Source organism: Narcine bancroftii, chromosome 10, assembly GCF_036971445.1.
Source record: "Narcine bancroftii isolate sNarBan1 chromosome 10, sNarBan1.hap1, whole genome shotgun sequence".
In the NCBI taxonomy this organism is placed as follows: Eukaryota; Metazoa; Chordata; class Chondrichthyes; order Torpediniformes; family Narcinidae; genus Narcine; species Narcine bancroftii.
Genome location: NC_091478.1, coordinates 68,034,753 through 68,062,487, shown reverse-complemented (window position 1 = coordinate 68,062,487; position 27,735 = coordinate 68,034,753). Strand labels below are relative to the sequence as shown.

At 37.7% G+C, this 27,735-nt stretch overlaps 1 protein-coding gene across 2 annotated transcripts in view; it reads right to left on the bottom strand.

Moving 5' to 3' along the window:
• Positions 1-1,548: 1,548 nt before the first annotated feature.
• The window catches only part of LOC138744684 (mitochondrial inner membrane m-AAA protease component AFG3L2-like), a 99,445-nt gene continuing 73,258 nt past the window's right edge, over positions 1,549-27,735 (bottom strand). For both annotated transcript variants that reach the window (XM_069901225.1, XM_069901226.1), the window contains 3 exons: positions 22,525-22,725; positions 17,266-17,460; positions 1,549-4,000 (listed from right to left, as the gene is read on the bottom strand). In XM_069901225.1, the coding sequence (XP_069757326.1) occupies positions 3,788-4,000; positions 17,266-17,460; positions 22,525-22,725 (609 nt within the window). In that variant the 3' untranslated portion in view covers positions 1,549-3,787. The remainder of the gene's footprint in view (positions 4,001-17,265; positions 17,461-22,524; positions 22,726-27,735) is intronic.

The window sequence follows — 27,735 nt, the reverse complement described above, 5'->3', positions numbered from 1 at the left end:
CACCTCCTCCACTAGGCTCTGGTATGACATCACTGAATTTTTTTTTTCTCTGTATTTTCATTTTGGTTTTGCTTATCTATCTTTTTCATGAGTCCAATGTGCACTACTAATAAACAGAAATTCTGCTCAGAATGCAGGAAAAGGAATTAAGGTTGGGATGTATGTACTCTGACAATAAATTTGAACTTTAAACTTTACTATTTAAACAAAGTACAGAAGTCACCTCTTGTCCAGGACACCTAGAACTGCCATCCACTGAGGACTGCCTCATGAAAGCAATAGTTTGTTATATTTGATAAACTATAACAGGCATACAAGGCACGTAAGAGTCAAAATGTGCGTGTTTATCTTGTAAGTCAGCGTCCGTAGGCTAGGTGCGGCCATCCTGATTCCCGTGCGCATGCGTAGCGGATCCGCATATTGGAGTTTGGCGCACAACTCTCGTGTGTGCGCACAGGAATCAAGATGGCGGTGCCAAGCCCTGCGACTCCAGAACACGGTAAGCATGGATGAGAACAGTTGATTGAGGAAACTTTAAGTTGCTATCATCAAATCTATATTGAAAAAAATATTTGTTTTAAAAAGTTTGCTTTAAGACTTTGGTATGCATGAATGGGCAAAATTCTGACTTGGGCCCATTCTGAGATATGACGGATTCTTTGGTCTCCATTATGATCGTAAGTCAGAGACTACCTGTACATTGAAGCCACCAGACATATCTCTGAACGTTATTGAAAGCATTCAATTACAAACTAAAACAAAATCGGTTGCAGCAAACTGCATCATCAATTATTCCATAACTGTGGCAAATGCAATCCTCAACCATTTCAATTCCTGTAAAATGAAAGTCTCAGTTAAGGTTAACACACTGCTAACAGTCATGTTTGCCATGTAAAATATTATTAACCTCTTTAAAAGGGTTGTAGTTGGAGAATAGGAAGACTTAAAAAATTTATAAATATCAATACTTCAAATTTATTGATCATATAAAAGGTGAAAGAAAACCTTTAATCTATGAGAAGAACAAAATAGACTCCAGATTGGAAGAAATTACCTGTTTTTGTTTTCTGCATAGGAGAAGGCCACTCCTATATAAAACCTACTACCCAAGGACCTAGCTGCCAGACATTCTGGTGTCAACCCAGCTTGCTTGGCCACGGCAAGGGTGGGACCAGTACTGCACACACTGCACTCCACCTAAAAGCTCCTTTGCGCAGGCCCGAAGACATGTCCACGTCCTCCCCCTCCAAAGATGCTCACAAACTACGAGCCTGCAGCTGACGTGGACATTACCCCTCCGTAAATCTTCGTCCGCGAAGACAAGCCAAAGATATAAATCATGAATGAACAACGTAATCAGAAATATTTAGCTCCTCTGTGCTTTAAATCAAACAGATTCTGTAGCAAAAAGTGCAAATTTACAAGGTAATAATCAGTTTGGGTTTCTTTTTCTTTCTGGAAGGAATAATGGGAACACTTCAGCCTAAAATATACACATTTCAAAATAAAAGCAGTTATATAAATTTAAAAAGACAACATATTGCATCCTTCTTGGGAAAGCAAAAGTCCTTTATTAAACTAACATTTTAATTTGTAGTGACCTATATAGAAATTGACTGAAAGTTGGTTGCGCACACCGATTAATAGGGCAGAGGCTGGGCCATCTGAAATTCAGTTTAAAAACAGACAAGAGAATGCAAGCATACACCAGGGTGAACAGCTGCAAAACAAAACTAGTTAATGTAGTTAATGTTGAGTGGAGGAAATGTGGCAAAAGTTTGGATTTACCCAAAGGGATTATATTATTGTTCATTTTTGTGATGAGATAATTATACTATGATGGAGACCAGTGTAGAAATTGCAGGGGCCTTGGCAGAAATATTTAAAATGTCCTTAGCCATGGGTGTCGTGCCAGAGAATTGGAGGGTAGCTCACATTGTTCCATTGTTTAAAAAGGCTCCAAAAGTAAACCAAGAAATTGCAGGCCAGTGCACTTGATTGTCAGTAGTGGGAAATTATTGGAGGGTGTTCTGAGAAATAGGATGTACAAGTATTTGGACAGATAAGGTCCCACATGGGAGGTTGGTTTAGATATCCATGGACAAGTTGTAAAATGGATTTGAAATTGGCTGAATGGTTGAAGACAGAGTGGTAGTGGACAATTGCTTCTTTGATTGGAGGCTTCGCTCAAGGATCAGTAGTAGGACCATTGTTGTCTTTATTATTGATCTGGATGACAATGTGGAAAATTGGATCAGCAGGTGTGCTGATGGCACAAAGATTGGAGGTGTTTTGGATCAGGAGGAAGGCTTTCAAAGCTTGCAGAGGGATCTGGACCAACTGGAAAAATGGGCCAGAAAATAGCAGATGGAATTTAATGCAGACAAATGTGAGGTGATGCATTTTGAAATGACAAACCAAAATAGGACATACATGGTAAAGGTAGGTCATTGAAGAGAGCAGAGGAACAAAGGCATCTGGGAATTCAGACACGTAATTCCCTGAAAGTGGTGTCACAGGTAGACAGGGTTGTAAAGAAAGCTTTTGGCTTCCATAAATCAAATAATGAATACAGGAGCTGGGATGTTATGGTGAAGCCAAATTTGGAGAATTGCGTCACAAAACTACAGGAAGGGTATCAGAAAGACCAAAAGAGTGAGGGAAGATTTCCTAGGATGTTGCTGGGTGATTAGGAGTTGAGTTTCAGGGAAAGATTTAAAAAGTTCCTGAGAGCAAAGAAGAGGTTTACAAAATTATATGGAGTATAGACAGTAAATGCGATTGGGTCTTTCCACTTTAGATTACGAGCAGGCATGTCTTTAGGGGTAACTTCTTTACTCCGAGTGGTGGAAGTTTGGAATGAGCTGCCATCTGACATGGTGAATGCGGGCTCACTCTTAAGAATAAATTGGATATACATGGATGGGAGAGGTCTGGAGGATTATGGAATGGGTGCAGGTCAGTGGGATAGAGGAACATGTTTCAGCAGACTAGAAGGGCTGAACGGCCTGTTTTCTGTGGTTCTATACTGTGGCAATATATCTAGTTCACATCACAGGGACCTCATGATTTCACCCTGGATTACAATACTGCCAATCTAAATACTGCACATTTTGTAGAAGTCATACTGATCACTTTTGAAGGAACCAGCAATAAAATAGCAGATATCATTCTGTTGAAGAAAGATGCTAACGATTGTGACAAGAGATCAATGGTTAATACACATTCCTATTGAATGCTCATGTCACGTTGCATTTGCTGAGGTTTTTTTTTACTGCTGTCGATTAAATGGTCTGAACTGCAACTTTAACAGCAATTAGAAACACTGTACTGATTAATTCTTTCCAAAGTACTGTACACCAATACAGGACTTATTGTTAAAATTTCTTTGTATACAATGAAAATAAGAGAACAAATATTCACTAGTACAAGGGAAGTAAGTGTCTGCTCATAGAGGAGCATTCACAAATCTTTGAAACTGTGAACTTATATTTATCAAAATTTACTAGTTTTCTCTTTTATATTCACTCTTGCTCATTCTTGTGCTAATAGATATATATATTCCTTCCAGACCGAGAAAAAAAGTTTCATCAGATTCTGCAGTCACACCAAAACCCTCCTCTAATTAAATTGCAATCAACATGCCACCCGAGTCAATGCACGAGGCGCTTCATTCAGCTTTTCCATAATGTACCATCTTAAATGCAAGATGCTCCAAACTACAGTGCATTTATTTTCAGCATGGAACTGCACTGAGTTCTCCAACTATCAAAGGTGCTTGGAATATTTATGCCAGCTGTTTCTGTGGGAATTCCTCTTTATTCTCCCTCTCCTGATTCCAATCCTTTAGTCCTTCAGGTAGGGTGGTGTCTTCTTCAAAGCTGCCAGTTCCTTCTACAAACTCTTCATATGTGGATTTTTCAGTAAATGGCCTTGGTCCCAAAAGATCAACCATATCAGTTTTATCAAGGACTTCCTTTTCTAACAACCGCTCAGCCACCTAACAAGAGAAAAAGGTGAAAAAAAACTAGGTCAAAGGAAGCATAGTTCATCTGGCACTTTTAATTTCAAAATGCTATTGGGTGCCTTTGTATAAACAAATAGGAAGGAGCTGGTAACATCATAAAGGATCATTTTGGTTATTTGAATTTAAAAAATATTTTATTTGTACAAGATTCTGCAGAACGTCAATATTCTCTCATTCTCGTTAACAAAAACTATTCTATGTGGCGGCTCACCATTCGGCTGGCAAACCAGCCCCAGTTGTAAGCCACGCGGTGGGGCAGCCGGCCAAAATGGCGCCGTCAGGAGTGTTCCCTTCCTCCCAGCACAGGGCTCAGAAGCCTGCGCTGGTGGACTGGGTGACGTCAGTGCCCTCCAGTGCGGTTCTCAGCCAGCTCTGGGCTGGGAGTATAAGTACAGCCCAGCAGCCTGCAATAAACTAGTCTGCTCACTGAGCTCAACCTGTCTGGTTGTGTGTGGTCTTTCAGAAGCAGTGTAGTTGCCGCTACATCTATACCATTTCCCATCACCACCTTTATGTTAGAGGTTATTTCAAGGCAACAAATGGAACAGTGAATACCATTTAATTACTACTGTAAAGAAATTCATGGAAGAAGGGAGTGAAAGTTCACTGATTTTGAAGCAATACGAAATACAGGTGTAAGAGAGGAAAGTTTCACTGTGAATCTGAGGATTTTAAAAAACTGGGATGATATCTGGTCGAAGTCTTAATTTATCAAAAAGGTCTTGGCAACATAAAGATTCTGCTTAGTGTCTGCTGCCAGAATTTATTTTTCAATATCACGTCCAAAAGTACAGAGTACATACAGATATGTTAATATCATATTACACCCAAGGTACTCCACATTTTATCAAACAGAATATATTGATATTATTTTACTAAAAAGGAAAATTAAATCCACTACCAAGAAAAAAGCTGTTTAGCCAAAAAAAGACAATTCTTTTCAGTGATAGATTACCTCATTAGTCAAAACTTCTACCTTCACAACAAATTAAAGATTATAAAAGTACTTCAAAAAGGGTCCCCACAGCGTTTGAAATTTTAAAATCAAATTGGAAATTGAACATTAATCTCTAAATTTAAACGACATCATCGAGCACGATTAGGTGGGGTAACGTCCCTCCATATGAGCAACATCACCCGCCTTGCCATAAGAGAAATAAAAATGATTGTAGCTGAGGTGTTGTCAATATTATGTCATTCTCCTCAACAATATCAAATAAAGTAGTTAAAGGATTTGGTTTAAAATTAACTTTTAAAAAAGCAGAGAAAGTTTGAAATACTTCAATCTGATATTTCTCAAGATTCTGGGATGTCTAGAACATATGAATTAATGAAGCATCTCCGTAGTTGCATTTATCACAATGAGGAGATACATCCACATAAAAATGAGATAGTTTGACTTTGGACATGTGCGCTCTATGGAATACTTTAAATTATAGGAGAGAGTACATAAAGAAGAGGACTTCACCAAGTTTCTTCAGAAATTAAAAGCTGTAGGTTCTGTTCCTAGGCTTTTTAAATTTTATCTGAGGGAGTCTCTCTTATTCCCAACAACATATAAATGTTAGATATTGAATCATTAGAGAAAGGTTGTAAATTAAAAATTATATCAACTAAATTCTTATCAGTAGGAAATGAATGTAATTGAGATCATAAAAATAACAAAAAAATTTTTGTAGACCATGTTTAACTGAAAGTTGTTCAAAGGAAGCGAGACTCCCCTCAACAAGTAAATCTTTTTTTGTAATTCTCTTTATCCCATTATGAACCATATCAACCAATATATTTACAGATGCATCTCTTTAAATATACAGTGAATTTTCTTTTTCCCCCTTCCCACCCCCCTCCAAAAACTGTAAATATTGAACATAAAATAGAATAAAACAATATCTTTATACAAAAGGAATACAAACAAAAAAGACGTGTCATCTACTTATACACGTTAAATCTGATCGTGTTTATCTTCTTATCATTTTAGGTGGTGGTGGTCCGAGGCCTGCTCTTTCTGTTATGTTCCATATATGGTTCCCAGGTTTTTTCAAACATTGTAACTTTGTCTTTTAAATTATATGTGATTTTTTTTTCCAATGTGATACACTTAAATTTGGTTATATATTCCATTAATGTTTATAGTCATATAGTTCAACATGACCATCTTATATCTTTATTTTCACTTCTTTTCCGCCTCTTCACCACCTCCATCCACTTTTTTTCCATTAATTTTTTAAGTTTTCCTTTTTAATCTCAATATATGACAACACACTTAAGACATGAAATACCCCAACAATCCCCACAAGCAATAACCCTATAACCCCAAATGAATCCCCCCTCCTTGGGTTGCCCCTTGTCCCTTGATGGCAACCACAACTCCCCTTTCCATTCAGTTTGCGAACTTACTCGCAAGTGTCAACCGATTTCGCAGTGACCATTATACTCCCACCCTCAGCAACCCCCCCCCGAGAACACTATTTTCCTATACATATAACAAATCTCTCTCTTTTTTCCCCCTTTTCCCCCTTCTCTTATCCATCTTTAAATCTTTATATATATATTTTCTTTACTTTATATTTTATACATATTTTTGTATATTTTCTTGTCACTCCTCCTCCTCTCTTCTCCTGTCTCTGCAAATGTTCAGCAAATTCTTGGGCTTTCTTTGGGTCCGAGAACAGTCTATTCCGTTCCCCAGGAATAAATAGTTTAAGTACTGCTGGATGTCTTAACCTTTCTTTCCATAAGATTGTTTTCACTGTGTTGAATTTCTTCCTCTTCTTTAAAACTTTGAAGCTTATGCCTGAGTAAAAAAATATTTTTTGTCCCTTATATTCCAACGGCTTATTGTCTTCAACTTTATTCCTTGCCTGCTCCTGTATGTTCTCTCTTGTCGTATATCTTAGAAGTTTTACCAATATGGATCTCAGTTTTTGATGTGGTGGCGGTTTCGGTACTAGTGCTCTATGCGCCCTTTCGATTTCTATTTCTTCATGTGAATCTGTCGTTCCCAACACCTTCGGGATTCATCCTTTTATAAATTCCTTCATACCTGACCCTTTGGCTTCTTTCAGGCCCACCATTTTTATGTTGTTTTGCCTACTGTAGTTTTCCAATACATCAATTTTTTGTGACAAATCTTGTCTCTTTAATTTTTTTTTGCTCTCTTCCAACTTCCCTCTTAAATCATTTATCTCCATTTCTACAGCAGCTTCCATTCCTCCACATTTTCTACTCTTTTCCCTATTTCAGTCATGACAAACTCTAAGCTTTGCATTGTCTTCAGCTCTTTTCATTTTTCTTTTGATTGATCTAAATTCTATTGATAGCCATTCTTTTAATGACCTAATTTGTTCTTCAAAAAAGGATTTATCTAAATTTTGTCCTTCTATTTTACCGTCTTCTTCCTCCTCTTCTTCTGTGTCTGTATCTGTGTCTGTGTCATCTTCTTCCCTTCTCTGTGTGTATCTTCATCCTTCTCTGATGAGCTGCTTCTGTATCCTTGCTGGGCCTCCTGCTGCAGGCCGACCCGCTGCTGGGCCTTCTGCCGTAGGTCGTCCCCCTGCTGGTTGCCCCATTGCAGCTCATCCTCTTCCTGCCCTCTTTCTCACCACTCTTCTTCTTTCTTGTTTGCTTCCCCCAGCCGAATGCCCCGATACTGGGTGTCTCTCAGCTGGCTGCTCCGCAGCTGGCCGCTCCTCAGCTGGCCGCTCCTCAGCTGAGTCCCCCTCCCGCCAGCTTTAACCTTTTCTTGGCTCTGAGAATCATATTTGAAGTCCGCCGGTCAGGAGGACACCGCTCCTCTGGGGACTCACCAACATCGGAGATCGACCGCTCCTCTCCACGATGGCTCTCTGCTCCGACATGCAGATAAGGCCTTCTTCTTTCTTCTCCAGTGATTACATTCTTCCCTTTTCTCTTTTGGGTGCCAACTTCTGTCTCTTCTCTGTAACTTTATCTTTCTCTTCCTATATTTTATGTTTATTGAACTGTTTTTTCAAACTTTTTTTTCTTTTCTCTGGAGAGGGCTGGTTCCACTCGACCAGCCACTACTCCATCATGTGACTCCCCCAACAAGTAAATCTAAAACATTTAATGCCTAATCTATACATTCTTTAGAAGTTACATCAATCATGGAAGGTTTAAAGAGATAAGGACTAGGGAGGAGTCACGTGATGGAGTAGTGACCGGTAGGAGAATATCAGCCCTCTCCAGAAAAGAAGAAATAAAGTGAAGAAAACGCAAAGCTCAAGAAACACAAAACACAACAAATAAAAGATAAAGGTGTGGACAAAAGAAAGAAAATGGCACCCAAGAAGGAAAAAGCAAAAACAACGTGAAAAAAAGGAAAGAGAAAGGAGAAGGCCTTACCTGCATGAAGAGGCAGGGAGTCACCGTGGAGGGAGGAGCCCGCTCCGAACTGCAAAAATGGCTCTCTGAGCCAAACAGAAGTGGGCAATGCTCACACCAAGGAAAAGGAAAACACTGACAGGAGGGGGGCCCAGCTGTGGAGTGAACTTACACAGCGCGACCAGCTGAGAGATGCCCAACAACAGGGCTCTCAGCTGGAAGAAGAGGAAAGCAATGGGAAAGGGAGTGATAAGAAAGAAAAACATCAACAGGAAGCCCAACAGATAACTAGCCGAGAAGAACAGGACCAACAACAAGAAGCTATGCAAAAAAAACACCCAACAAGCTGAGGCAAGCAGCTCAACAAGAAAGTCAGAAGAGACACAGATACAAGGAAGAGAAGTAGAAGACACAAACACAGGTGCAGACACAGAAGAAGATGACCAAGCTCTGCACAGAGGAATAGAAGTTAAAGTAGATGGACAGTATGTAGATAAAAAAAATTTCAAGAATAAATGTTAGAATTTAGTGAAATAAAAGTACAGAAGAAAAAGTGAGTAGAATAGACCTGGTCATGACAAAAATAGGGAAAAGATTAGAAAATGTGGAAGAACAAGAAATGGCTGTAGAAATGGAAGTGAATGACTTAAGAAGAAAATTGGAAGACAGTGACAAAAAAGTTAAGGAAACACAGGAGTTGTTAGCTCAGAAGATGGATATAATGGAAAACTATAGTAGGTGAAACAATATAAAGATAGTGGGCCTAAAGGAAGATGAAGAAGGCACAAATATGAAATAATTTATAAAAGAATGGATCCCAAAGGTCCTGGGAATGCCAGAAATACAGGAAGGAATGGAAATAGAAAGGGCAAACAGAACACTAGCTCCAAAACCACAGTCACACCATAAACCAAGATCCGATTTAGTAGAATCTATGAGATACACGACAAGAGAAAATATACTGAAGAGGGCAAGGAATAAAATTTGAGAAGACAAAAAACCAATGGAATACAAGGGTCAAAAATATTTTTTTTACCCAGACATAAGTTTTGAACTCCTAAAGAAGAGGTAGGAGTTTAATACAGCAAAATTGATCTAATGGAAAAAAGACTATAAATTTATGTTAAGATATCCAGCTGTGCTTAAAATAGTAATCCTGGGGGAGCTAAACATACTGTTCTCGGATCCGGAGAAAGCACGAGAATTTGCAGAACGCTTGCAGGACAGAGATGTAACAAGAACAAAGAATGATGACAAACTACATATAAAGATATAAAAATAATGTATAAGAACTAAAGAAGGGAAAGAAAAGGGAAGTAAGGGAGAGGGGAAAAAAAGGAGGGGAAAAAAAAGAGGGTGAGCTTTGTTAAATGTGAAGATAAAAGTCTTTTCTGGAGGGAGTTGGGTGGGAGAGAATAACAGTCACTGCAAAATCAGTTGATGCTTGCGAGTGGGTTCGCAATCCGAATGGATAGGGGAGTTGTGGTTGCCCGGCAAGGGACAAGGGGCAACTCAGAGAGGGGGTGGGGGGGGAACATTTAGGGTTAAGGGAATTTTAGAAGTGGAATTTATTGAAGTATTTTATGTTTTAGAAGTGTTGTCATACATTGAGATCAAAAAGGGAAAACTGAGAGATGAAAATGTGGAAAAGGGGAAAGGTGATGGTGAGGAAGCGGAAATGAGGTGTAAACAGAGTATGAGATGGCCACGTTGAACTATATGACTATAAATATTAACGGAATACATAACCAAATCAAAGGAAGAGGCTATTAAATTTCCTGAAAAAAGAAAAAATCGACATAGCATTCGTGCAGGAAACGCATCTAACTGAAGTGGAACACAAGAAATTAAGGAGAGACTGGGTCGGGCACATAACAGCAGCATCATATAATTCAAAAGCCAGAGGTGTAGCAAAATTAGTCAATAAAAATGTACCAATCAAAATAGAAGAGGAAATAATAGATCCAGCCGGGAGGTATGTAATGATAAAGTGTCAGATATATTCAGAATTCTGGAATTTGGTCAATATATATGCACCTAATGAAGAGGATCAAAAATTTATGCAACATATTTTTTTGAAGATTGTAGATAAGCAGGGGAATATTTTAATAGGAGGGGATTTTAACCTTAATTTGGACCCAAAGGTGGATAAAATTGGACAAAAGACTAGCAAAAAGAATAAAGTGGCCAAATTTATGATTAAATCAATGCAGGAAATGCAACTTTTGGATATATGGAGGAGGAAACACCCAAAGGAGAAGGAACACTCGTATTATTTGAGTAGACATAAAACATACTCAAGGATTGACTTGTTCCTGTTGTCAACCCATATCCAAGGGAGAGTTAGGAAAATGGAATATAAAGCTGGATTGCTATCTGATCACTCACCCCTGTTATTAGCAATAGAACTGGAGGACATCCCACCAAGAACATAAAGATGGAGATTAAACTCCATGCTACTTAAAAGACAGGAATTTAGAGAATTTATTGAACGCCAAATTAAAATGTACTTTGAAATAAATACGGAATCAGTGAAAGACAAATTTATATTATAGGATGCAATGAAAGCCTTCATTAGAGGGCAGATAATAATAAGTTATGTAACTAAGATGAAAAAAGACTACCATCGGGAAATAGAACAGCTGGAAAGGGAAATAGTAAGTACAGAAAAAGAACTAGCAACAAGGGAAGATATAACAAAAAGAAGAGAATTGGCGGACAAAAAAAATAAAATACGAAACATTACAAACGTACAAGGTGGAGAAGAACAATGAAAATAAAGCTAGGAGAAAAAACTACAAAATATTAGCCTGGCGACTTAGAATAAGCTAAAAGAACTGTATTGGCATCAAGGAAAAAGGACAAACAAATTACATATAATCCAACAGAGATCAATGAAAATTTAAGGAATTCTATGAACAATTATACCGAACTGAGAACGAAGGGAAAGAAAACAAAATAGATGAGTTTCTAGCTAAAATTGAACTACCGAAATTGCAAGAAGAGGAGCAAAACAAATTGATAAAACTATTTGAAATAGAGGAAATACAGGATATATTAAAAAAGCTTCTGAATAATAAAACGCCTGGAGAGGATGGATTCCCAATAGAATTCTATAAAACATTTAAAGAGTTATTAATTCCTCTTTTCCTGGAAGTAATGAACCAGATAGAAGAAACACAAAATTTTCCAGATTCATTTAAAACAGCAATAATTACAGTAATACCAAAGATGGGGAAAGATCCACTAACACCAGCATCATATAGACCAATATCTCTACTTAATTCAGATTATAAGATAATAGCAAAATTATTAGCAAACAGACTGGCCGACTGTGTACCAAAAATAGTAAAACAAGATCAAACTGGATTTATTAAGAAAAGACGAACAACGGACAATGTCTGTCAGTTCATTAATTTAATCCATGCAGTACAAGGAAGTAAGATACCAACAGTGGATGTTGCTTTAGACAGGGTAGAATGGAATAATTTATTCAAAGTATTACAGATGTTCAACCTACCAGAAAAATATATTAATTGGATTAAAGCATTGTATAATGGACCATTGGCGAAGGTGACAGTAAATGGATATGTATCGAACCAATTTAAATTAAGTAGGTCAACTAAGCAGGGATGTCACTGTTTGCTTTAGCAATAGAACTATTTTGGCAGAACTGATAAGAACAGAAAATAAAATAAAAAGGATAAAAATAAAGGAGAAGAAATATAAAGTCAGTTTATTTGCAGATGACATCATAGTATATTTAAAAGAACTACATAAGAAATTGAAGGAATATAGAGAAATATCGGGGTACAAGATCAACACAAATAAAAGTGAAGCAATGCCAATGAATAATGCGGATTTCACAAAGTTTAAAAAAGAATAACCATTTAAATGGCAAACACAGGCAATCCGATAGCTAGGTATTAGATTAGATAATAATTAAGGCCACCTATACAAATTAAATTATCAGCCATTAATGAAGAAATTACAGGATGACTTAGAATATTGGAAAGAATTGCCACTAACATTGATAGGGAGGGTAAATTGCATTAAAATGAATGTCTTCCCAAGGATATAATACCAAATCGCTTAACAGAGAAATTCTTCAATGAACTAAAGAGAATAATAAGGAAATTCTTATGGAAAAGTGGAAACCGAGGATAGCGCTAGATAAATTAACGGAATGGTACAAACAAGGTGCTTTGCAGCTACCAAACTTTAAAAAATATTACAGAGCAGCACAATTAAGGTATCTATCAGATGTTTATCAAACAAGAGAAAAACCAGATTGGACCAAGATAGAGCAAGATAAAATAGGGGAGATAAAATACTGGATGAAAAACTGGTACAATATAGAAGTTCACCAGCACTGCACCATTTACTCAACATGTGGAAGAAGATTCACGTAGAAAGGAAAAAAAACAAATTACCAACTATCAAAATTATTATTGACGCAAAATCAACTAATCCCTTTCACAATAGATAACCTTTCCTTTAGAGAATGGGAGAGAAAAGGAATTAAAAGAATAGAAAATTGTTTTTTGGGAAATAATTTATTAACATTTGAACAAATATGGAATAACTCATGGTACAATGTTTGCATACCACCAACTGAAAACCTAGTTAAAGGAGAAATTGGGAAGCAGACTGAGGTTACCAGAAGGAAGCAGCTTTGAATATGTGATTTCAGACACAATGATAATTAAAAGATTTATAACAAACATGTACATCAAGCTGCAAGAGAAAGAAAATGATGAAATAAGCTGTAAACCCAAACAAAAGTGGGAACAAGATCTAAATATAAAGATAAAAAATAAAATAAGGGAAAAGCTATGCTCCAGAACTATGAGAAATATAATAAACATGAGGTTATGCATGATACAATATAATTGGTTACACAGGCTATATATCACCCCCCAAAAGTTAAATAAATGGGACCCAACAGTATCAGATAGATGTTTTTGCTCTAAGGAGGAAACGGGAACAACAGTACAAGCAATTTGGGCATGTGAGAAAGTGGAAAAATTTTGAGAAGATCTAAATCAGGTATTAAATAAAATCACAAAAAGCAACAGACCAAAAAAAATCCAGAGATATTTCTTCTAAGTAATATAAGAAGTAAAGAATTAGGCCTCGAACTGGATGAAGCGCAAAAAAGATTTATTATGATAGCCTTAGCAGTAGCAAAAAAATGTATAATGTCAACTTGGAAATCAGAAGAGAGCCTGAGAATACAGCAATGGTACGTGGAAATGAATAAATGTATTCCTTGGGAAAAAATAACATATAATTTAAAAAATAAAGTCACATTATTAGAACAAATTTGGGAACCGTACATGGAACACAACAGAGAGGGCTTACCGCAGACCTCCACCCTCTAAAATGATAAAATGAGAAGACAAAATGACTTGATCCAGTGTTTAAAAGTAGATGACACAATATTCTTGTTTATTTTCATTGTGTGATGACATTGTTTAATGGTTTTATTGTATTTAATGGGTTTGGATGTGGGTGGGAAGGAGGGAGAGAAGGTAGGGGTGAAAAAAAGTGGAGAAAATGCCACTGTGTATATTTAAGAGGGAAATGTTTGTATTTTGAGTGATATGGTTCATAGTGTGAAAAATAAAAGTTAAAAAAAAAGAAATAAGGACTTGAGAGAAAAAATCTCATGAAACCAAAATATTTTCAAAATTGCATTCATATTCTTAAAAGTACGTTTAACCACTGGATTATTAATTTATTTAGAGATATACAAAGTATATCTCTTATTTTTCTACAGAATGCACTTCTTATAGACCTATATCATTACTTAATAACATTGATATGATTTTATCTAAAGTTCTTGCACATAGATTAGAATTTTTTTTTACCTATCTTATATATACGTGGTAAGATTTTTTTTCTAATCTATTTATATATATATATATATATATTTTTTTTTTAAATTGCTACTCTTATTACAATATACATCAATCATTGAACATTCTATACTTACCTTCCACTCCATCAACAGAATGAGTTCTTTTGCTAGATGCTGAAAAAGCATTTGACCAGGTGGAATGGGAATATTTATTTGTTGCTTTAAGTAAATTTAACTTTGGTCCAAATTTTATTAAATTGATTAAATTATCATATTCATGTCCCAATGTGTCAATTCACTCTAACTTACAGCAATCAAATATATTTAATCTTAACTGAGGAAAATAGCATGCTTGTCCGTTAAGTCCTTTGCTTTTCAACCTTTAGCGGTAGCCCCTCAACACTGTAGAGAATTTACCGATGTAATTTGAGAAGGAATTTAACATAAACTATCACTTTATGCAGATGATTTACTGCTTTTTATTTCAAATCCTGAAATTTCTATACCTAGAATATTAATTTTGTTTGAGCAATTTCGTTAGTTTTTAGGTTACAAATTGAATTTACATAAAAGTGAACTTCTACCTTGTGAGGGTTATTCTAATTTTCAGTTAAAAATGATGAATGACCATTTTCAATATTGAGGAATTACAATCATCAAGTCATAAGAAATTATTGACAATTTCGTAGTATTATTGGACAAGTCAGATTACTTTTACTGGACAGTCACCCTCATTTCCTTCAATGATGGGGCGTATTAATTCAATTAAAATTAATATTTTACCTAAATTTCTGTATCCTTTTTAAGCATTGCTGATTTTTATTTCTACATTTTTTTTAGTTCGTTGGATTCTGTTATTTCTATTTGTTTCTGGTAGGGGGAAAAAAAACAAGAACAAATTAAGCCCATCTTCAAAAGACTACATTAAATAATGGTTTATCTCTTCCAGATTTTAATTATACTTTTGGGTTCAATTTTGTAAATTTTTTGGACTAAATGTTTTCCATTGGCCAGCCCTATTACGGATAAACATCTTCTTTGGATGTAAATTTTGAGGAATGGTATAGAACAGGTATTCAAAGTTTTAACAATTTCTTTATTTCAGGTAATTTTGCCTCTTTTGAACAATTATTATCTGAAATTTAATCTTTCTAACAGACAATATTTTAGATATTTACAAATTAGACACTGTTCAATCCAAGCTTTTGAATTATCTGCTACTTTCTCATACCAATATTCTTGATCTCTTTTTTAATTTATGGTTTTACTTTCATGGTGAATTAATATCGTGTATTTATAATAATTTACTGGATTTTAAATCACTATACATAGCTGAGATTAAAAGCAGTTGGGAACGAGATTTGAAACTAACATTTTCAGAAGATTGGAATTCTACTCGAGGACTGATTAATGACTCTTCTTTTTGTTCTAGCCTTTGTCTATTACAATTTACAGTCATACACAGAATACATATGTCCAAACTTAAACTGTCTTGCTTTTATGCAGATGTTGATCCATTATGTGTGAAATGTAAAATATTTGGGGCATCTCTGATCCATGTGTTTTGGGAGTGCGCAAATTTTGAGAAATTCTGCAAAGACATTTTCCAAACTTTATCAACAATTCTTAAGATCAATTTTGAAACTTGTCTGTTAATTGCACTGTTTGGTTTTTCTTGGGATCCAGATAAACCAATGTCGGCAGCTCAGAAAAAAGTTATAGCTTTTACTATGTTAATGGCCAGACAAGCAATTTTATTGTAATGGAAAGATCATTCATCCCGTACTCACACACAATGGTCATGCGACGTAATGTCCTATTTAAGTTTAGAAAAAAAATCAGACACAATATCAAAGATAGAAAATTTCAATTTATGAAATTGTGGGACCCATTCTTAGAATTTTTCTATAATTGGAAGAATTAACTATGTGTTTTGGCGATTCATTGGCTGTTCTGTGGGGGCTACCAGTAGTTTCACACTATCACTTTTATTTCATTTATATAAGGTAACCTTGATTAGAGGGAGGGGAGACATTAGTTATAGTTTTTAGATTTTTCTTTTGTTTTATATCATTCATTTCAATAAATGGTTTTGACATAGTGAGATTATTTCCTATTATTTGTCTTTAAGGTTAACAAATAATCCTCAATGTAGTGGGTCATTTAATCTCTCGTTTGTTTGTGCTTACCTGTATACGATTGAATTGTTATGTGCTTTCTAAATTTCGGTATCCACGTTTACATGTTAAACTCAATAAAAAGATAAAGAGATATAGGAAATGAGGATCCAAGGAGAGAAAATTTTGTAAAAGAATTAGATTTCAGAGATATCTATATTGGACACTCTTCATGGTTATTATAATATAACCAAAACATAAGGTTTTGTAAACTGACTGCCCAATAATAAAACCTAAAGTTTGGTAAAGCTAAACCTCCAGTCTTTTTAAGTTTTTATAAATAGACTTTATTCAGGCGAGGATGTTTATTTTTCCATATATAGAGTCAAGGGAATCAAAAAAGACAGGAATAAAAAGAAGGAAAGCCAGAAAAAGGTATAAAAATTTAGGTAATATATTTATTTTAATTGAGTTGCTTTGACTAATCAATGATAAAGAAAGGGGTGACCAATTTGATCTGCCCCTTTCATATGTTTAAGGTGAGAAAATTTTCTGCTGCCAGAATTTGGTGGCTCCTTTTACTGCTTTACTCAACAATATCTCCAAGAAGACATACTATATGAGTATGAAAAGAATGTATGCTTTTAAATATAAATCAGATATAATGTGGATGGCACCATATTGTGTTAATAAAAAAAAATCAACTGTAAAATACAATCTCTGCTAGCAAACCTGAAAATCAGAATAGAACCACTTATAACTGAACATTGCCTGGAATGGGAAGACTCTGTTTCAAAGAAATCTCAAAAGAAAATAGAATGGTTTTACTGACAAAACCACAGAACCTGTTGCAGTGACAAAGAAAAATTGGCTGCGCAAAAGTTAACAAATGAACCATACTACATATAACTACTTACTTTTTCAACTTCCTGTCGCTTTTTGTTCAATAACATGAAGGTTCTCTGGCTTGCTGCACCAATGAGAGATCGAACTTCTTCATCTATAATCTGTGCTGTGGACTCACTGTATGGCTTTTCAACCAGCACATCACCCTGACGTGGAAGGTCAAAGGACACTTGTCCAAGTTTTTCACTCATGCCAAACTGAACAATCTGATAAAACGAGTATGGCGTGGGGATAAAAACAAAAGAGAAATAAAGAAAACAGATCAGATCTCTCTAATAATGTTGATAAAGAGTGAATTACAGCAGGTGTGGAGCAATAGGACGATGCATTGTTGGGAACTGGAAGAATTTGTAACATCATTTCAAAATTTCTTAGGCAAAGAGCATGCAGCCAAACAATTAAGGGGGTTGGCAAGGGGACCACAACAGGAGGAGATGAGAGAGAATATTTCTTAGCAATGTTCACACACAGGGCAACTGCTGCCAGCCCCCAGAATGGCCACACTCACTATTTTGACCAGTGTTTAGCCTTGGACCTCACAAATCACAGCTGAGTGGTAGAGAAGAGCAGATGGCAGCTTCCCAGCACAACAATGGTGGTGGGGCAGGGGTTCACATCAGGTTCCCTATGCAACAGGAAGGACAGAGCATTGTACCACCAGGATCCAGGCACAGCATTGTTCTCAGTACCTCTATCATTGATTCCACTTTTCATCTCATTCCTGGGAATGTATCATGATCACATTACACGGACACTGTGCATTGAATTCTTACCATGACAGTTTATCATGGTTTTAAAGCTTTAGCAACATTTCAAGCTCTCTTGCTCTATATCTCAATGTCAACATCCCTCCTCCAAACAATAAAAAAGGAGTGACTTGGCATTAATTAGTAAAATGTAGCTACAACAGGAATATAGACAGAAAAATTAATAAATTGCAGACATTGCTAATTAAACTGATAAGAAACCCTTGATAAGAAACTTCTCTCTGTATTTTGATGGAGTTGAGAGAACAGACTATTTAAGATGGAGAGAAGAAACCTTTTCACGCAGACCTATAGAATTCTCGAAAGAGAGACAGAATCATTTAATACATTCAATGCAAGATAGATGGATCTTTGGTCCTATAGCAGATTCAAGGGTTACAGGGTACTGCCTGCATGGAGATAGTAAAAATTAGATTAGCCATGATCATCTATGCTAAAACTGAACAGTTACTGTAGTTCCCATTTGTCATGTTAAAGTTTTGTTATTTTTAGAGATACAGTACAGTACAGTAACAGGCCCTTCCAGTCCATGAGCCCATGCCGCCCAAATACACCTATGTAACCAATTACCCTGCAAGCCTTATAAAGCTTCAATGTCACATCCCTGCCCTTATATCCTATTTCTCTAGCTATGAATGCCAACACTGCATTTGCCTTCTTCATCACTGACTCAAAACTGGAAGTTAACCTTTAGGTCATCTTGCACGAGGACTCAGAATTTTGAATTTTCTCCCCATCCTCCCCATCGGAGGATTGGCGCATTGCGCATGTGGTTCCGTTATTTAAAAAGGGTTCAAGGAGGAAGCCTGGCAACTATCGGCCTGTAAGTTTGACGTCTGTGGTAGGTAAATTAATGGAGAAAATTCTTAGAGATAGTACTTATAAACATCTGGATAGACAGGGTCTGATCAGGAGCACTCAACATGGATTTGTGGGAGGAAGGTCATGTTTGACCAATCTGATTGAATTTTTTGAAGAGGTGACTAGGAATGTGGATGAGGGTAGCGCAGTGGATGTTGTCTATATGGACTTCAGTAAGGCCTTCGATAAGGTACCACATGGAAGGTTAGTTAGGAAGGTGCAGTCTTTAGGTATAAAATTTGAGATAGTCAAATGAATTGAACATTGGCTGAAAGGGAGAGGCCAGAGAGTGGTAGTGGATAATTGTCTGTCAGGTTGGAGGCCGGTGACCAGTGGTGTGCCTCAAGGATCTGTATTGGGCCCATTGTTGTTCGTTATATACATTAATGATCTAGATGATGGGGTGGTGAATTGGATTAGTAAATATGCAGACGATACTAAGATAGGTGGAATAGTGGATAATGAAGAAGGTTTTCAAGGATTGCAGAGGGATTTGGGCTGCTTAGAAAAGTGGGCTGAAAAATGGCAGATGGAATTTAATGCTGATAAGTGTGAGGAGCTTCATTTTGGTAAGAAGAATCAGAATAGGACATATGTGGTAAATGGGAGAGCATTGAGGAATACAGAAGAGCAGAAAGATTTAGGAGTGACGGTACATCGTTCCCTGAAGGTAGAAACTCACGTGAATAGGGTGGTGAAGAAGGCTTTTAGTATGCTGGCCTTTATCAATCATTGCATGGAATATAGGAGTTGGGAGGTGATGTTGAGATTGTATAAGACGTTGGTGCGGCCTAATTTGGAGTTCTGTGTGCAGTTCTGGTCGCCTAATTATAGGAAGGATATAAACAGAGTGGAGAGAGTGCAGAGAAGGTTTACCAGAATGTTGCCTGGGTTTAAGCATCTGGAGTATGGGGAGAGATTGGACAGATTGGGTCTTTATTCTTTGGAGCGTAGAAGGTTGAGAGGGGATTTGATAGAAGTATTTAAGATTATGAAAGGGATAGACAGAATAGATGTGGATAGACTATTTCCGTTAAGAGGAGGAAAGTTTAAAACAAGAGGACATGAGTTAAGAATTAAGGGGCAGAGGTTTAGAGGTAACATGAGGGGGAACTTCTTTACTCAGAGAGTGGTAGCTGTGTGGAATGATCTTCCGGGAGAAATAGTGGCGGCGGAGTCAATTGTATTATTTAAGAAAAGGTTGGACAGGTATATGGATGAGAAGAAGATGGAGGGTTATGGGCATTGTGCAGGGAGGTGGGATTAGAAAGGGGTGTTTGGTTCGGTGCGGACTAGAAGGGCCTAATGGCCTGTTTCCGTGCTGTAATTGTTATGTTATGTTATGTTAATAGTCTCCAGTTTTATTCCTTCTACCAAAGTGCTTGTCCATGCACTTTCCAACATTTTTTTCATTTGCCACTTCTCTGCCCATTTTCCTAATCTAGGTCTCTCTGCAGCCTCTCTGTGTCCTCCTCACCACCTGCCCCTCCACCTATCTTTGTATCATCTGCCAACTTAGCCACAAAGCCATTTATTCTGTGATGTAAATCATGAACGTGCAATGTTAAAACAAGTGACCCCAACACTAACACCTGGTTTAAAAAAAAGAAATGCAGCAGGTCTTGCAGCATCCATTGGATAAATTACCTTGGGGAAGGGCTCAGGCCCAAAATGTCGGTTATATATCTTTACCATCTATTCGATGCAGCGTGCCTTACCAAGTTCCTCCAACATTTCTGTGTTTTTAACTACAATCACATCGTCTCCAATCCACAGTTATTCTTTATCTTCTGATTCTATATCAGCTCTTTCTCATGGTTTAATGTTATTCCTTACCGACAGAGACATATCACCCCCTCTGCTTACCTGCCTATTCTTTCAATACACCGTGTATTATAGAATATTGCAGCACAGAAACCAGTCCCTTTGGCCCTTTTAGTCAGTGATGAAACATTTTTTTTGGCCTAGTCCCATTGACCTGCACCTAGTCCATAGCTCTCCATTCCTCTCCCATCCATTTGAGTCAATTTTTTATTAAATGATAACATTGAGCCTGCATTCACCACTTGAGCTGGCAGCTCGTTCCACACTCCCACCACTCTCTGTGTGGAAAAAGTTCCCCCTAAACTTTTCCCCTTTCACTCTTAATCCAAGTCCTCTGGCTTGTATCTCACCTACCCTCACTGGAAAAAGCCAATCTATTTTTACTCTAACCCCTTCATAAATTTTAAATGCCTCTATCAAATCACTCCTCATTCTTTGAGGCTCCAGGGAATAAAGTCCTAACCTGTTTAACCTTTCCCTGTAACTCAGTTCATGAAGTCTGGGCAACATCCTGGTAAATCTTCTCTGTACTCTTTCTATCTTATTGATATATTTCCTGTAGTTTGGTGACCAAAACTGCACACAATAGTCCAAATTTGGCTTCACCAATGTCTTACACAATGTTAACATAACATCACAACTCCAATACTTAATACTTTTATTTATGAAGGCTAATATGCCAAAAGCTCTCTTTACAAACCTTATTATCTGTGATACCATTTTCAGGCAATTGTGTATCTGTAATCCCAGATCCCTCTGTTCTACCACACTCCTCAGTCCCCTACCATTTACCGCGTATGTCCTTTCTTGGTTTGTCCTTCCAAAATGCAACTCTGCTTTAAATTCCATCTGCAATTTTTCTAGCTGGTCCAGATCCCTCTGCAAGCTTTGAAAACCTTTTTCGTTATCCACAATGCCTCAATCTTAGGATCATCTGCAAACTTGTTTACCACAATTTCCCATGTTATTTTTATTTTATAAAGGATACTAACCTACCTCTTAATCTGTCAGCTCATTTCACATGCCAACTACCCTTCAAGTGGAAAAACTGTTCTCTCACATCCCTTCTAAATCCCACCATCCCATCTTGCCTTATAGTTGGGTCGTCTCATTTAGATTCTCTCACTCTAGGATACTGCCATTCACTATTCACTCTATCTATGCTCCTCATGGTTTTACAGGACTCAGTTAAGATCCCGTCTCAACCTCTTATGCTCTTGGGTTTTTCCCAATGTCTCACAATTACTCAACTTGGTAGATCTCTTCTGAACCCTTTCCGACTTTAATTTCCTTCCTAGAACTAGGTAACCAAAACTACACGCAGTTTTATGTGGCCTCACCGACACCTTGAATAACTTCAATAAGACGTCCTGACACTTGTATTCAATGCCATGACTAAATTCTCTCTTTAGTACTCTGCCTATTTGCGCTTCCATCTTTAAAGGATTATGTACCTGTACCCCTTGGTCCCTCTGCTTCACAACACAATTTAGAGAACTGCTGTTATAACAGAGCATGCCCTGTATTTGCCATCCATTAGCCCATTTGGTCTCTAGACCCATTGCAAATTTAGGTATCTATTATCTTCATTGAATATCATAGCAGACATTTTGTGGCATCATCAAATTTAACTTGCCACACAATATGATTTGCTTGCTGGGAGGTAACACACTATCCCAGAGTCTCTTTGGTGAGCACAGATCTCCTATCAGTTCCCCTATCAAGTCCCTTATGACTATCACTCTGTCTGAGTTCACCCTTTCCCCCTGAGGTTAAGAGCCGACCAATTAAGGTAACAATGCCGCGAATGAGGGTTACCTGGGCATAAGCACTTTGTGTGATTTTTTTCAGATCATCCTGCGCACCAGTGGTGATGCGCCCAAAAAATATCTGTTCAGACACTCGTCCACCAAGCATCATGCACATGCGATCAAAAAGTTGCTCTTTTGTATAAAGATATTGCTCTTTAGGCAAGTACTGTGCATAGCCAAGGCCTTTCCCACGAGGTATAATAGACACCTGCAGAAAGAGTTACACATTTCATATTTAAGAATTCATAAAGCTCAATATAAAACATGACAATTTGCATTAAAGGTGTCTTAGAATCTTTTATATCCTGAAATTGACAGTTCAAATGTATCGAAAAAATGCACAAAAGGAAAAACGTAACAATTCCTTTCATTAAGGCCCAATCTGATAATTTAGCTTCACCTTAAAAGTTTCTGAAAGATTCGCACTGTATGTAGTCTGTCAATAACTTGCATTGCAGTGCATTGGTTCTTGGTGAAGCTCTTCACCATACATGGAAAGTTCTAAGTTTATCCTTGGACCTACATTCAGGCATGTTCAGTTGCTATCAGCTGACTCTGTAAATGTTGATAGCCCATAGGGAGAGAATTGCAGCGATTTCTTCAGGCATTCCTTCCAGAACGTGGCAGTGGTGTCAGCAGGGGAATTAGGGCAACTGAGCAATTTTATGCTGGCCCACGAACAAATGGACTAGTTGACAGCTCTAATGTGCCTTGTAAGAGCTGACATAATGTAATGGGACAGATATCGGTGAGTGCACAGGAGATAGAGGATGTGGACCATCTGGCCATTAGACATTGCAGACCTATTCTGATTAGTGAGATTTCATTACACTCGATATATTGATAAACAATTTCTGTAAACAACTAGAAGAAAAATATTTTCTTTGATTTTTTAAAAATTTCAGGCATATAGCACGGTAACTGGCACACGAGCTAGTGCCACCCAAAAACCCAATTTGAACTACATTTCCCATATGTTTTGAAAGGTGGGACGAAACCTGCGCAGACAGGAGGGAATGTACAAATTCCTGACATTCAGCATTGGAGATGAACTCAGTTTGCTGGCACTGTAATATAGTTGCTGTCTGTTGTGTCATTAAAGGGCTTACAATGACGTTGAATTGTTTGGACCTATTGCCAGCGGTTCCAATCAGAACCATACATATTCAGCAATGGAAATGTCATCACACGTGTCAAACGTGTCCAAAATTCATTGACAGAGTTGGAAGACTGATCAGTTTTATCAGTCATCGAGGGGTCGTGATGTCACGTGAACCTGTCCTGCTGGTGTATTACCTCTCAAATCCTGATCCCATCACATTTTAGTGTCAGTTGTAGGACAAGGATTTACGAAGTTAAGGAAAAGGCAAGATACTTTTATAATTATTTTGCTTTAACATTAGCATTTTTACTTATTTGGATTTTGTATTTTAGTTTAATTTTAATTGTGAACTTAAATGCCAGAGATATTTAAAACATATTAAAACCAATTTCAGTTTTTACAGCTACCAAAAGGTAGATCCATCTTTCCCAGCTATCAAAGGCTGTCATGGACATCTAAGCAGCCAGATCTCTTCACTGTACCCCTAAGGCTATGTTACAGCCAAGACCATGCTGCTAGAATCTGGGCTGCAGAAGACTACACTTGGTCTGGGTAAGTGTGGGCATGTAGGGACTGAAGGCAGTAATTCTAGGGAAGATAAGCAGCTGAGCAAGATTTGACCATTATGGAGTCCACCCAAAAGAATTAGTGGGACCAGCACTTCTAAGGAACCTACCTGAATTTACTTGAATTCCTGAAGTGCAGTGCAAGTGCTAGCATAAACTGGCTTTGAGAGTTTGAGAGGGAGCTGTCAACTGAATGTCTGTTAATGTTTCTGCTGCCATCTGTTCTACAGTTCTTGGGCTGGGAAATGTGATCAAAGAACCTATGTGTTGTGTATGCACTCACACAGATAAGACTCGGAGATGTGATGCTTTCTCATCCTTTATTTCTATTAGACTGACACAGGGTATTTTTATATATAAATGGAAGGGTGTCCATTTAATAATTTCTTCTCATTCTTCTGTCTCGGGTACTGGCATGTGTGATAAGGCAACTGCATAGCTGTTGCGTGTTCCTGGTTTATGTTTTATATCATAGGTATATGCCACTAGTAGCATGACCCATCTTTGAATTCTGGCCACAGCTAATACTAGTATACCTTTGTGTGGCCCCAGGATTAAAAAAGAGGCTTGTTGTCTGTGATCAGGGTGAATTTTTTTCCGTAAAGATATTGCTGAGATATTTTTTTTACATCCAAAATGATTACCAATCCTTTTTCTAGTTGGGCGTAATTGAATTCACTGGTAGTTAATGCTCGCGATGCACACGCTACTGGCTCACCTTTTTCTGTGATTTGGGATGGTACCACTCAGAGTCCCACTGGTGAAGCATCCACATCGAGTGTAACTTCTTTACTAGGGTCGTAGTAAATCAGCACCTTATTTATTGACGTTAGCATTTCCTTTAGTTGATCGACTGTGTTTTTAGTTCCTATGTTCCAATGATCATGTTTAATCTTTCTTGAGCATAGTGTAGACATATTAGGGGTATGTTTTTGGTAGTGATAAACAAGTCCTATGAAGGACTGTAATTCTGATTTTTTTGGTTGGGTAATGGGGCCTTGCAAATGGCTTCTGTTCCTACTGGATTCATTTGCACCCCCTAGTTGCCGATTGTAAACCCAAGATAATGTTACTGAGAGGCGCAGGAAGACACATAAATCATATATTAGCTTGTTGTAGTCTGGTTAAAACCTTTTCAAGGGTTTTTAAGTGTTCACTGTCGTTTCGGCCCGTGATGATGGTAACACCCAACTGAGAGTCCACGTAGTAATTTGTCGATTGTTGCTTGAAAAATCGCAGGTCCTGCTGATGAAATTCCATAAGACATGAGTGTGTAGGTGAATAGGCCCAGATGGGTATTGATTCGTCACATATTCCCTTGATTTTTTTTGTCCAATTCTATCTTGTGACAAATCTAGTTTTGTAAATTTTTGCCCTCCGATTAGTGCTTGGAACAATTCTTCTGCCTTGGGCATGGGGTACTCAGGTGTTTTGAGTGATGGATTGATGGTGACTTTGTAATTGCCGGAAATGCGAATCTCACCATTTGCTTTTCATATGGGTACGATGGACGCTGCCCAATCTCTATATTGTATTGGTTCTAATATGCCTTCATGTTTTAGTCTGTTTAATTCAGCCTCAATTTTCCCTTTCACAGCAAATGGGACTGTTCTGGCTTTTAAGAATTTTGGTTCTGCATTATCTTTTAATTGCAGTTTGGCTTGACCACCTTTGATTTTCCCCAATTCTTGTTGGAAAACCACTGTGCGGTTGTTGAGGATTTGGTTGAGTTCTGGCTGGGAGGTGTCTGTGTGGTTTACATTTACTATTAAACTGATTAGTCTAGGGGAACGTGTTGTAGCCAGTTTCTTCCAAAGGGTGCTGATCCCTGGGTACCTACGATGTAGAGTGTGTTTTTGGTTGCTGGTGTTTGTATTGTACTTGGACACTTTGATTCTGCCTCCTGTAACAGATATTAGAGAGATTTCAGTTGTTTTTAATCGGGAGGGGTGGTAGCAAGTGTTTCTTTACATGTAAAGGCATTAGGGACACCTCTGTCCCTGTGTCTAACTCCATCTTCAGAGGGTGTTCGTTTATTTTTAGCTGTATAAAGATTATTGTGTTTCCTCCGTTTAGTCCTCGGATGTGTAATATCACAGGAGCTGAAATTTCAGGAGCTTGAAGGTCAGTCGTTGGGCTGTTATCATCATCGGTGCTAGGTTCCCTCTCTCTCTCTGCAATTGTTTTGACTTTAGTTGCCTGTTTATTTGCTGGTCACCTGCGCTTTAGAAGCGGACATTTAACCTTCATGTGTCCTTCTGGTTGCATTTAGAATTTTTGAAGAAACAGATTTATGGTCGGTGGTTGTATTTCCCCACAATGGAAGCATTGTTAGCGGGAAGATCTCCCAACCAGTAGGTCTGGTTGACCCACATCCATGTTTTTATCTGCCATTTCAGAGCTGCAGGCAACTCTGTATAAAATCTGTAACGTAATGTCTTGATCTATTGCTAATAATTTTTGCCTTGCTTGGCCATTTGCCAGCTCCATCACTAATCTGTCTCAGTGCCTGATTTAGAAACTACTCGAAATGACAGTGCTCCGCCAGTTTGTGCAACGATGCCAGGTATTCACTTACTGTTTCTTCTGGTCCTTGTCTCCTTTCATACAATCATTGCCTTTCTGCCATAACTGGTGGACTGGGGCTTAAATGGTTCCTTGGAGCTGTACATAATTTGTTGAATGTCTTCGTCCCTGGATTCTCCGGGGCCAGCAAGGTCTTAAGGAAGTTGAATGTTTTGCTGCCCATTATACTGAGGAAGATGGTACTTTGCGATTTGCTGGACCTTCCACAATATTGTGGGCTGCGTAGTAGTAGTTAAACCATTCTACGTAGTTACCCCAACTTTGTTGGATTCCCTGAACTTTCCCTCCACCATCTTGGTGTGCTTTCACCTTGATCTTTTGCGTAAATTTGTTGGGGTTGTTAGGTAGTCATTTTCTACCTTTCTTCTATTGTTTACCGTCTCCCAATTGATGCATGGAGTATGTGTAGGGTTTGTTTCATTCCTCGTCACCACTGTTGTGTATGCACTCACACAATTAAGACTCTGAAACTTTCTCATCCTTTACTTCTATTAGACTAGCATGGCTACTGACACACAGGGTTATATATATATATGGAAGGGTGACATAATGACGTGGGTGCAATGATGTCCAGCAGAGGGCAGGGTTATACCCCACACTATGCCAGCTTAAACCTTTCATATATACAATGGCTAGAATGGGAAGAAACCAGTTTCTGCAGAGTGGCAGGGGCGTCTTTTTATTATTTCATTCAGTTTTTAAAAAAATTGATTAATTGTTTAGTGAATGTGTGAATTTTTTTTAAAAAGTGTTTATTTTTTTTCAATGTTATTTTTAATGGCTTCGGAGATACCTTTGAAAGTTTGTGAATGTCAAGGGGGCTTCAAAAATTCTCCAGGCCATTCTTTGAGAGCAGTAATTAATGGAGTCCACCACTGCACGAGACAACATTTGAGCTATGCCAATTCAGTCTCCTGGTAGGAGACTGCACCCAAGGCCACCACCGGAAGAAACATCATTCTCC